The 13547-nt window shown below is 28.1% G+C and overlaps 2 protein-coding genes across 4 annotated transcripts in view; one reads left to right on the forward strand and one right to left on the reverse strand.

The window, feature by feature from the left end:
• The window catches only part of LOC132951127 (protein O-mannosyl-transferase TMTC2-like), a 322298-nt gene that overhangs the window by 59708 nt on the left and 249043 nt on the right, over positions 1 to 13547 (forward strand). The gene's annotated exons all lie outside the window — the stretch shown is intronic.
• Positions 28 to 11420, reverse strand: LOC132951130 (acyl-protein thioesterase 2-like). The gene is made up of 6 exons (XM_061022848.1): positions 11128 to 11420; positions 6833 to 6864; positions 6152 to 6217; positions 4913 to 5210; positions 954 to 1118; positions 28 to 247 (listed from the first exon to the last, which is right to left on the reverse strand). Exons 1-6 carry the CDS (start codon positions 11179 to 11181, stop codon positions 203 to 205), a joined length of 660 nt encoding a protein of 219 aa, XP_060878831.1. The 5' UTR covers positions 11182 to 11420; the 3' UTR covers positions 28 to 202.

Here is a 13547-nt window from a genome sequence, read left to right on the forward strand (position 1 = left end):
AAAATGTATCTTAACACTCTCTCAATGTCTTGGATCATTGATTTTAACATAAAAAATCTATAGTTTATTTTATCCACAAAATATATCATAATGAGTTCTAGAAAATAGCAATTTCCCTAAGGTATAAAATATATACACATTGGTATACTGCTTATGGCTAAAATTCAACCTGTTTATCTTGTTCTATTCGATGTCAAATTGTTCATGTCACAGTCTTGTGAATAAATGATTTTATATCCGCCAACTCCTGTAAATATAAACAAATTATAGTACTATCATCGACTTTGAGTGATTTTTTTTATGAATATGTGAATATCGTGATTAACTAGGAGAGGGGTTCTTCAAAGATATTTGGAACTATTGAAACTCGAAAATATATTTGACTTTTTGTTTAATTTGTACCTCATTGCTTTCGATTTTGCACACGAATATATACTGTATGCATTACAGACTATTAAACAGAAAATGTATATGTATATAGGGACTAAAATTGATGAAATTTACACGAATCACAACGGGGAAAATGTATTTGAATCCCTATGATAAGTATGCAAAATAAAAAAAAGTATGTCCACAGAAACAGGTTTATGTATACAGAAAAAATTAAGTTGTTGCGCATGCGTAAAATACAAGAGTTAAACGTTTGCAATAAATTTATTGGAATTTATGATCCAAAAGTTAACTCTCATGTATCGCAAACATAATTTAAAAAATATCTATATAGGGTACTGAGTAATAAAAGTAACTGAGTTATAGAGCGTGCCTTGTTTTTGTGAACACACGGTATAGCTTCACCAAATCTATTCATCTATTCACGGATTTAAAATAAAATATTACTTTTTATTCTTGGCAAACGATCAAAACTGAAAACAATGATAGCAAAAACATCCTAAACTTGGTCAGTTACTTGTAATAAAAACGTCATATTACAATCTATCAGATTGCTTGCTTACTTTCTCATTTGTACGATGCAACAAGCCTTCGTAACTTGTGAATTGGCTTTTGGTGGCAAACTCTTTCAGTATTTCTGATGTTCTTGTGCCCCATACGTAAGGTATGACTGGGTCTTCCGTCCCGTGACATTGGAATATTGGTATATTGGTGTTATTCGTGGCCGCCTAATAATTAAAAATAATATAATATTTAACATACAGATTTGGGTGGGATAAGTAATGCATTACAACAACACTGTTGCCTAAGTACCATGATGGCCGTTCTCAAAAAAATTAAAATTCGCATTTTGTATACCTACCAATTATTATGTATGGTTCGTGTTTTCAAGACGCGTGAGACCGTTTTCTTATAGTTTCGAGGTTAGAACGAAATGTCCGCTGTGAGAAATCAAAACCACGATCTATCTAAAACCGTCTGTTATCATGAGCTATCTAAAGTTCAACTACTACAATATCAAGGACGATCTAAACATTTAAATATATAGCTTTTGGTAAAAATATCATGGCCTATCATAACGACTATATTTATCTGATGTGTGAATATTATACCCACACTATCAAGGCCATTCTCATGAATTTTTCGTAAAAATAACTCTTTAGAAAGACGCTGCAGCATAGTTATAGGTTTTTAGAGTTGATGATTGTTTACAGAGGTACCAATTTTCAAAATTCCTAGTAACGAAATAGCTTTTTTTTGTTTGTCCTGAAAAGTTGGAAAAACGTTAGACATGCTAGACGATATTGTCCATAATGGTTTTTGGGCGAAGTTATGTAATGCATGACGACAAGTGACCGTATCCATATTATAGTCAATACTTTGGGGTCATACATTACGATTCGGGAACCACCATTAAATGCACGTTAATCTTCTATCATTATTGCGTGTATGTGTGTGTGTGTGTGTAAGTAATTCCAATTCCCCAGAAGGAATTCACTATAATAACATCCACTGAAAATAATTAGGAATGAAACAGAGTAATATTTATTTCATCTCTCTCGTTATTTATTTCCTTTAAAGCTTACTTCCATTTAGGTACCTACCATGCTTAAAACAATTATCGTTTACTTAATTAATTATTTATTACCCATGTGGCTATACGGAAATACATAAACTACAAAAGTATTAGGTACCTACTTGACAAGGTATTTTTAATAATAAAATAAAACATTTTACATCAATATAATATGACTATATAGGTCATTAGCCGCATTAAATAAATTTTAATATATAAACATTATATACCTTTATTGTAACTATAATTATACTCTAAATAGTATAAATGTATAAGCCCTTTCTCAATAGTTCTATTAAATTAAAACAATATTATTTTGGTCATAAAATGTTGTAGTTCATAAAAAGACCATTAGTTAAAAAAAAACTAAATAGTTGTTATTTAAGATAAAAACACACTAATAAATAGAACATTACATTTTGGCTTTTGATTTAATCTATAATTTAGTAGCTTCTTACCACACGCGGTGATAAAAAGGTTATAAAAACGTTACCGTAATAAATAAGGTATATATTACAAAATTATAAAACCAAGAACAACTAATGATATTAAAAAAGTAATTTTACTATAATCAAGTAGGCGGGTATAGAATAATTTACTATCTATATAGTCAAGTTATCAATGATGTTTGTATTATATTTTAAATTATATCATATTTTCAAAGTGAGATAATTGTATAGAAATAATGTGAAATTACTTGGTGGTCCACCATGTAAATTGTTTACCCACTTCACGCTTACACTTTAAAAGTTTCGTAACAAATTGCATTCTTAACGGAAAATAATTCATTTATCTTTTAAAATATTAACATTCATTAATTTTATAAATTTCTTGTTTTAGATTCTGAGCGAAGCGATGAATGTATTGATTTTATAATAATGTGTGTTTTTTTAAATTTTTTTAATTTTTTAATTTTTGTGTCTGTCATCACCTTTTAGGACAGTAAAAATGCTATGATTTTCTTCAACAGTAACTTTTCTGATAGGATTTCCCAGTACTTTTCAAAAGCGACGTGAAAAACAAAAACGGAAAAACGAGGATATTTACGCAAAATTTGTTTTCGAGAAAATCGATTTTGGTTTTTGGTGCAACTCTAAAACAAACAACCGTAGGTACATGAAATTTTGACTGAATGCTTATATTAGCATTTTCTATACACCATAACATTTTCCAAATATTTTGACTTATTTTGAGCTGTTTACGAACATTTTCAGTTTCCATTATTTTAGTTTTTTTTTCTATAATTATAAATACAATTTTATTTGTTGGTTAAAAAATCTTGAAAATTTAATAAAAGGCTCCTAGGTTATTGTTTTAAAGGCAGATCAAAAAAATTTAAAATCCCTAGGCGCAATTTTTTTTTATAAGCATCTAAGGTTCTAATATTGACAAAATACGTAAAAATGATGAAAATTTGCAAATTATTTTGACTTAGAAATACATAAAAAATTTTTTTTTTAATTCTAAGATTTGAAAATGTAATAGAAGATTCCTCATAAGTTTGTCTACCTTTAATAAAAAAAATGTCTACAAGAAAGTCAAATTAAAATTTTTATTAGCATTACAACATTTGATATTCATTCGATTCCTCATGTAACGATTTTCTTATTTTGTTGTAATTAAAAAACGAATGACTGTGGATACTTGAAAATTTCACTGAATGTGTATATTAGCATTTTGAAAATAATTTGACTCTTTTTGAACTGTTTACGGAAATTGTCAGTTTTCAATTTTTTTAGTTTTTTTTTCTATAAATGTCAATAAAATTTTATTTGTTGGGTAAAAAAGCGTGAAAATTTAATGCAAGGCTCCTGATATATTGTTACAATAGCTATTGAAAAATATTAAAAATACATAGGCATAATTTTTTTTTATAAGCATTTAAAGTTCAAATTTTGACAAAATTGTCAAATTTATAATTTAATAATTATTTTGTATTTAAAAATTTATAAAATGTTCAACTTTTATAGCTAAGGATTGAAAATTTAAAACAAGGCTCCACGTAAATAGGTTATATATAAATTACTTTATTCACAATAATATCATCAAATATACTTGGTAATATCATAGACTGACTGACTGTTTTCGCTCAGAATCGTATTTCTAATACAATTATATTATATCATTGAATTCAAATTTAACACCATCCATTACAGTGACCCACTTGTAACCTATTGTACAGCAGAGTGACATCCACTTACCCACCTCTTTTATGTTGAGTTTATGCGTAGGCGGTAGGTACTAATAAAATATACATTAAGTGGGTTTCTAATACAGTAATAATAATAGTAAATTATAATTTAAATTTAAAAACTATATCTGCTGTATTGTTATTTTTGAGTGTACTTCGTATTAAGTAGGTCACTGTTATGTGTGTGTTACAATTTGAATTAGTAAACTACTGTAAACATACATAGTAGACAGGTGGATCAACAGATGCTAGCTAAGCGTTAACTAAAAAAAAAAAAATGTTTAGGTATTCAATCCCTTCAACATTATGTATTTATACATTAAATCGATTTTGAACGTAATAGTTTACTCCATGGTAGATACGCTTAAACGTCATTATATCGAATATACATATTATACTAAATCGGTTGAATTTCAAACATATTTTATCATTTATCGACGAACGATGGACTTTTATAATTGTATGACTATAGAGTACAGTGATTTCGAAGCACTTTGCATTGTTTTACAAAGCTAGAAATAATGGTATGCTCGTCATTTGTTACATATTATCAGTCTCAGTGTTTCAAATATTTTTAACAAGAATAAAACCTTTTTATTATGCAATTTTTCAAGCTTTCAGATTATATGGTAATTTTAAGGCTGCTATATGGCAATATAGCATCTCACACTAAAATTTTAATTTTGTATACAATTTCAATTAAAAATGGAACCTTGATAGGTATACATCCCCAGCCTTAACTGTCGGTGACTTACATCTGGGAAGGTCTTGTGCAATGGTATCCAACAGGACAGGATCAGGACACCGGCCAGTGGCCTGTGGTACGTGAGTGCCGCGTATAGGGCCAGCGCTCCACCTTGCGAAAAACCACCCAGCAACAATTTCTTTGGCGGCAACCGTGTCTTGGCCAATTCCTCGTCCAAAATCGCGTGCACGTTGTCCACGGCACGTAATATGTCCGACTCGTTTTCGGGTGCGTCTTCGTTCAATGTCGACAAGTCGAACCACGCCGGAATCGCGAACCCCTTGTTTAACGTCAACGGTATCTTGGGGCTTGAAAATAAGGTGACGAAAAAAAATAATAAATAAATATTTGTCATCATCCTCGTCTAGTACTGCAGATGCCATAATAATAATAATTATTAGAATATATTATTGTTAATAAAATAATCGATAAACCGGTTTGTTTTCAACCTTTATCTAGTCGATCGACCAAAATTGTGTTTCAAAATTTTAAATTATTATGTGTGTGTCTGCAGTGGCGCATACAGCATATTACGTAGCTTTTGTATTGTAAGAGATAGGGTGATAGGGAGGAGAGAAAATAGTGGGGAAATATTTCCAAGCCACGTCAGAAAAATAGGCGCGTTTAAATATTAATATTCATAAATTAAATAACAATTTTAAGTGAGACTCCATAGTCCCCCAAATGCAAAGACCCATGTAACGACGCGTATGTTTTTGTATACAATAGTTATAATGATATCAGACCTAAGCTGTCACTGTTAAAACTATCGCGGTTTACTATTATCGTGTAGACCCAGCCCTTGACAGCAATGACAAATTTAATCTAATGACGTAAATATGTTTACGCAAAAACAAACGAAAAGGCATTACAAAGTGGTTTTAGAGTAAAAACACTTGTAATACAATAGTTTATAGAGAACAGTATTTCAGAGACAACTTCATTGGAGTTTTGTGCTATAAATAGCTTGTTATGAAAGGCAAAAATTTCTATATTTAAAAAAAAAAACTGTAACTCTTCAAATAACATAACCAATATATTTTCGAAAAACACCAAAGTGGTTGTTTCTATCGGTCTTCTATAAATTTCATAATTAACAGTATTTTTGCTCTAATACCTCTTTTTAAAAAGCCACAGATGATCAGATCCCAATATCTCTCCCCCACCAATTGTATACATCTGTCACCTAGTGTGTGTGTGTGTAAAAATTATTATTATTGTGAAACAATTAAATAAAGTATAAACTCACGCAGAAGGGCAGATAATCTTGGTGTTTGGTTTGCGTAAATTTGTCAATAACTCCGCCCAAATGCTCCTAAAAATACAATTTACACAACACTATATAATTATGTCATTATTATTGTTGTTTATTTATTTTTACATCGATTTTTCGAACGAATAAACAAAAAATAAATATAATATACACAATTGACGGTCGCAAATTATGAATATCAATAATCAAAACTGCAATGGCACCTTAAATGAACTGTTAAATACATTTAGGAAATACTAAATTTAAAATATTAAAATATCGTGAACTATGTTTTATTCGTCCATAATTTTCTTATAACTTCAGATTCTGAGTGATTTTTTTTAAATTTCCAGTGTTAAGATATTAGGTGTAGAAAAAGAATGAACTTCGTGTGAATTTCTTAATTCTTTTAAACTTAATTAAGTACAACCACTACTATACATATTGGAAACAATACGCGGATGGTATAATTTTGAGAAAGTATGAAATATTCCGTTGGATTTAGAAAAATTATACAGTAAATATTTTCAGTATCACAACTTTTTATTATTATTTTGGAGTTATTGCTTTTTTTCGTACATAAAACGCACAGTGTATAATGTATATAGCTGTCATACCATGGAAAAAATTTAGAGTTTTATCAATATAGTTAAAGCTTTGTAAATGTTTATGAATTACCCAGATTCGCCAAGACCGTGGAAAAAAATAATCTGTAAAGAAAAAAAAAATGTAATTAATTTATCTAACAAACAACATTACAGTTATAAATATATAATTTTGTACTAAATGATATAAAGCCGTATAAATAAACTGTGCTGCTGATCACTGTAGGTACATAATATAAAATATATTATATTTTGTATTTCCCTCGATGATAAAATTAAAAAACATTGCATTCCATGTCCCGAAACCACCCCAGGAGAGGAAATAGCCAATCTCGGTAGGAAAAGATCCCTTAGAGAAGGGGGTGAGTGTACACCTACCCTTTGGGAGGATGGGTGTATAACCTTTCTGTTTAAAATATGACAAAATATAGTCACTATACCAATGCCTTCCGGCATTTTTTTTTATCTATGCTATGTTATAACAGTATCAATTATTTTTATGTGCACATTTTAGATCAAATTAATGGAAATTATTTATTTAATTATTAAATATTGAAGAGAGACAAAATATATAATTTCATGAACTAACAGAATTTCCGTGTTTAATATGTTTTCGACATCTTCAGTTTTTTTTCAAATATTATACCTGAACGTATACGAGTAAAAGATTTAATTATAATTATTTGAAATGACTTTGAAGTTTAAAAGTACCTACCTACTTAATATATACTAAAATTATATAATTTATTAAAATGATTGACTATAAACAATATTGTGATTATTGATGGAACCTCCTCGGTATTAATGTTAATATGCACATTTATATTTCTTAGATATTTTTTATTTAATTATTGTATTGGCCTTGATAAACATATAAACAAATGATATTTCAATATTCTCGATTTCAATTATATATGATAGAATTCGTATTTAGTTCGAAGAATATTATTTGGAATATTTTATTATGTGCTGTACGCTTGGACATGGTTATGTTCAGCTTTAAATATATAAAACACAATTTGATTAACATTGATTTAATTGGTCTTAAATGTCTTGTGCACTTGTACATGTTATAATATTTGTTGGTATTGTTCTGTAGTTGTATGTGACACACTGAAATACCGACTTGATGTTTTTTCTTGACCAAGAAAGAGGTTTTCTAACCTTAGACCAAGTTAAATTTGTTTTTATTTTCTAATTGAATCAATATATTAATATGGTGCTAATTTATCCGAACCATGTCTAAACCAAATTTCTGACTTTTGTTGACGTTTAAAATGTCAACTTTTTTGAATTTCAATTAAACAATGTTTATTGATTTTATTGACACCAAGTCGATACGATTTTTTAAAACAGCAGCTAAGGTACTACCCATTAGAAAAATAGATGTGTAATTAATTATAAGTGCATGATTTTACTGTCTCGGTCTGTAGGAAATTTTTTAAACGTATAATTTAGTAAAATATAATATTATATTATGTTTAAAATTTGTTAATTTTATTTTACTACATATATTATTTACCAAAAAAAAAATAATAATACTGTCACATAACACATTAGTAAACTTTTTTATTATTTAAAATTATTGTTTTTTGTCAGTAAGTACAACGTTGATTAACTACCAAACTTCACCTGTTCTCAAAATATTTTTACTCGCATATTATGTTTCTAATAAGTAATAACTTACAATTAAAACATAGATACTAAAGTGTAATTAAAGTAAAAACGCAATATCGTAATATGCGTAATATAGACCACCATTTAGGAGGTATGATTTCAATATTTGATAACAAATATAATTGATGAGGTATTAAAATTTAAAATGATAACATGGCCATATACTTTAAATGGTTTGATAGAGAAAAATACACTTAAACTTTTTGTTCTTAAGATAAAAATTATAATAATGTGTTCTACAAAATATGACAAAATTCTTAATAACATATCAATTATAATTTCAATACATTTATTTTGAAGTTTGAATCAAGTCTGACTGCGCGAGCACACGAGTTTGGTAATTAAATTGTCCGTGAACAAAGCCCCTAGTATATATTATATTATACAATAATAAATACATATTTTTGAACTAAACTTGAAACAGTACCATTGATATTCCAAAATAATGCACTGAAAATAATAATGATAGTGGTAAAAAATTATCCATAAATATTGTAATGTTGTATTCGATTTTGAAAACATTTAGGTTTGGTTTTAATACAATTGACACATTTTTTACATTTTTTGTCATAATTTTGATATCATAGTGGGGCTTAGCGATGCGCACTGGACAGCACTTTGAGAAACTAAATAAATAAGTGTATAAACGCTTTACCGTTTATAAACTAAATTTTCAAATTAAAAAATATTATCAATACTGCAGATCTTGGCACACTTCACATAATATAACGTCATGTTTCCGAATAAATTGATAAGAATCAAACATCTGTTTCGACACAGAAGATATAATAAGTAAAATGTTATATTTGATTAGGTAGGTGGTTAAAATAAATAAATTTTACCTGTACCTGCGTTAATCTATGCTATAATATATAATAATAATCATTAATCATATTAACGTATCGTTAAAATAATAATAATCTAATTACTTATAGACGTAATATCCAAATATATAATTATATTTAAACGACAACATATGACTTATCACTCGTTTTTAATATATTTTGTGTAGTACACAAGTTATGGTCTTATGTTTTTCACTCGTTTCATTGAGCTTTCAAACGGAATCGCCAGTTTTATTTCAACGACTATAATATATATCGCCCACGCAAGTAGTATCCGGAGTACTTCCTCGTGAGTAAACAAATCGCTAAAGTGTTGTAGACTTAACCTATTACACAAACTAACGCACACGATTCTCCCAGAAACGTGTTAGAGCATAATAATTAAATGTATCAATTGTCGTGTGCGTAGGGCCATGGCATATTATTACATTGTTAAATGAGCATATTATTATCTGTTACCTCGGTACCAGATGACAAGTCTGACGATCGTGAAAATCGATCATATTTAACAAATCGTACCTATAAAAACAAACCACATGTGTGTTTGTCTTAAATACGACAGACAATTACGATCTTCTGCGCGTACCACTTTTACAATAATTTGATGTAGCTGCAATATCTAATTATGCGCATCATAATAATATGATGGTATATGCGTGGTACTTGCCGGTATCTGTTCCCGGTTATAATCATCATTTAAATAGTATACAGTATTTTAAAAACATTCGAGTACCTAACTATATCTGATCTTGTCACGTGTTACATCTGTGTACCTGGTACATACTTGAAAATGTATTTTTATTTATTACTTTTTGTCTTGAAAGTTGTACATTTTTTAGTGTTAATTCCACTAAAAAATGGGACCGGATAACAATGCAGTGTTAAGATCTTAGTGGGAACCGATTCAAATGTCTATCGCACAAAGCCATAAAATACCGGAAACCAATTCGGATGTAGCCGTCGTACGCACGGCAGGAACGTTAGTTATTTTACCATTAAGACCCCCGCATAAACCTATACAATATCATTATTAACACGATAACGTAGCGTCATTATATTATAATTAACTCTAAATAAAGTGAAAAAAAAAAATATATAATCTAATTAATTTGTAAGTATTATATTTATGGTTTTAAAATGTCATGAATTTTTCATGACATATTTCATTTTGATGAAAAATAAAAATAAAATGCTTATTATACCTAAAAGTTTATAGTCGTCAACTTCTAAGTAAATATTTTTAAAAGTTGGTTTATTGTATGAAACAAAAAAAAATATGTAACATATCTACACATAATTTATAATTTGTTTAACAAATCTACAATAGTTATAGCAAACTATATGATCTAAGTATTAAATAATGAGCCCAGAGCATCTTCACATCACTCAGCCACAGTACACACATATTATAAGACTTTTGTACACTTTATAATAAATAATTACTGAAAATACACTATTATTTCATTTATCGTTGGAATTGACTTCAACTTTATTTCAAACCATTATCTTTTGGATGGCTGATATACAACAATATTTTAAAACTCATGTAAAAAAATTTTTTTATTCTCAAAATAATGCCAGGAATATTTTTCAGCACTATAAAATATAGAATATACAAATATGAAATAATAAATCAACAAAATTAATATGTTTTTCTTTAGTTCTAAGTGTGTAATCAATTTATTGTTTCTAATCATCTAACCGAACTCGTTTAAAAGAGAAAATATTTTTTTCATAATTTCATTGAAATATTTCAAGAACAGTGAAATTTTCAATTTTGAAATATTTTAATTGAAAAATTTCAAGTGAAATATTTCAAATTTAGAACCCTAATTATATTGCTTACCGTCGACGTATGTTTGCCCGTCGGAGGTATCGTCACCGCTTCGTAGGTGGTCATCGTGCGGAAGACAATAATGTTATAATTCTTATTATTGTTGGTATTGTAACGAAAACGCGACGACGGTTGAAAAACGAACAGAAAAATCAAAATTATTCTATAATATTATCACTATTGCAATAACATCGAGTGATTTCCAATAACCCTATCGAAACGTCCGTACACTGGCGTGTGTCGAACACGAGTGCCACAAGTACTTCTTGGTGCACGTGCTCGCTATCGCGCAATGTCGCAGCCAACACTATAATATTATACGCGATATTTTATTATAGTATACTGGTTAGGTTCTTTAAGACCCAACTGATTACGGTTTGACCTTAGAATCTTTCGTCGTAAATTGGTCTGGTTTATCGTAATAGGCAAACGCGTCAAACACCAAACTTGGCACTATTATAATATCACATATTATTATTATTTTCTTTTATAGAGCAACTGTATACTATATACACATAATATTATAATATAATATATTATATTATAATATAATATTATGGCGACTGTTGTAACAATACCGTGGTATATCTATTGCACGGCCGCATAATATGTGTGTGTGTATGTAATTGTACATTAAATAACCCTTCTTATATATTTAAATAACCATTCTTGTAGAATGTGTATGTATAGTAAGTTAAAAATCCAAGTACATAAATTAAACAATAATATAATATTTAAAAAAAATTACATAATATTATACAACCAGTTTATAATATTGTATTATTTGTCGTATATATATATATTATAGTACTATAAATAATTGTCTGTTATTTAATATTATCGTAGTTATAAATAACTTAAGAAATTTATTTTGATACTAAATATTTCGAAATATTACATAAATCAAACATGTGTAAACATATATAGCTACAGTATTGTGAACATATCTAGCTACAATATTGTGATAATATTTATAGCTACAATGTTGATAAAATATAAAGATACTATATTATTGTGATAACGTTTAATCACCTGCCAAAAAATGTTTCTAACATTTTTTGATAATATTTTAAAATATTGTGACAGTTTAAATCAAATATTAGAATTAGTAAATTATACTTCCACAATATTTTTGCTATGTGGGATAGGTACTACTACTACCTACTTAGTCGTACTTTTAAATGTATACCATATTATTATGTATTTAGTTTCCTATGTAATTACCTATACCTCCTATATATCATTGCTTTTTTCGTTTATTTGTTGATAAATTATAATCGATATCGTAAAATTTCATATGTATCATACTATAATGATATAACATTAAAAAATATAAATCGGAAAAAACAATATAATACAACTACCATATCAACTACATGAAGTGCTATTATTGAATAGCTTCTTCAATCAAGCCAACCATGATCTATTATATCTATTATATATCCCTCCATTGTGCTTATTATAAATATATTTTATACAGATTGTACAAATTAAATAAATATAACAAAAATATCAACTCGACCTTTTAAAAAATCAAATCTCTGCCTGATATCCGATATTGCAGACTTAGCAGATTTAATAGTGTATCATATGTTTAATATACCACGGGTTGAGTTATACTCAAACAGGCGTTAAACCATCAAATTATATACCTAGTTACAACGTTAATCTATTATTTATTAACAGTAAATATACCAATAATTAACAACCATGTATATTAATAATTTAGTAAATATTAATTCAAATCAACACGACAATACCATTTACTACTTTGTTACATTCTTGAATTTATAAATTACAATATTGTGTGATTATCTAACCTATCTGTATGATAATATAATTATAATATCATAAAATTATTATTTAGTTAATGGCGGTAGTTGCGGGCGCTAGACCAATAAAAAAAATAAAAATATTATTAGGCTCTATATTTTCTATGAAGTTAGAGTATTATTTATTTATTTATTTATTTATATTTACGCCAATATGTTGTATGAATAACAAAGAAAAACGACTACATCTATAATTAACATTGCATGTACCTATATTGTATTTTGTTGCCTATATACCTATTAAAGTATTACCTTTAGCTGGTTTAATGAAACACGAAGAACGAATTAAATTATATATTACAGTTAAATAAAATGTTAACAAAGTTAAGCATTGTACCTATACACGTCATTGGTAGAACCTATTGTTATATATCGAATATATTTTGTTGTGCTTCTTAATTGCTCGATTTAAGGTTACCTACTTTCAGTTTCAGCGTTTATGTTTTTCTATTATCGTTACGTAAAATATATATTATTTTGTATTGTATACGCACCCCACACGTGAGGCAATACGAAAAAAAAAAACCGAAAAACGCATAATCATTCCCAAATCCTTTTCCTGGGCCGTTTTCACTCGATCGGGTGACATTTTCACGGTCG

Source organism: Metopolophium dirhodum, chromosome 8 (assembly GCF_019925205.1).
Source record: "Metopolophium dirhodum isolate CAU chromosome 8, ASM1992520v1, whole genome shotgun sequence".
Lineage (NCBI taxonomy): Eukaryota > Metazoa > Arthropoda > Insecta > Hemiptera > Aphididae > Metopolophium > Metopolophium dirhodum.

Excerpts from the sequence above, each read along its gene's own strand:
- LOC132951130 (XM_061022848.1), bottom strand. The coding sequence starts at position 11,181 with ATGACCACCTACGAAGCGGTGACGATACCTCCGACGGGCAAACATACG. Across the intron at positions 6,865-11,127 it reads CGGGCAAACATACGTCGACG|ATTATTTTTTTCCACGGTCT; the intron begins GTAAGCAATATA and ends TTTTCTTTACAG. Across the intron at positions 248-953 it reads TGCATCGTACAAATGAGAAA|GAGTTGGCGGATATAAAATC; the intron begins GTAAGCAAGCAA and ends TTATATTTACAG.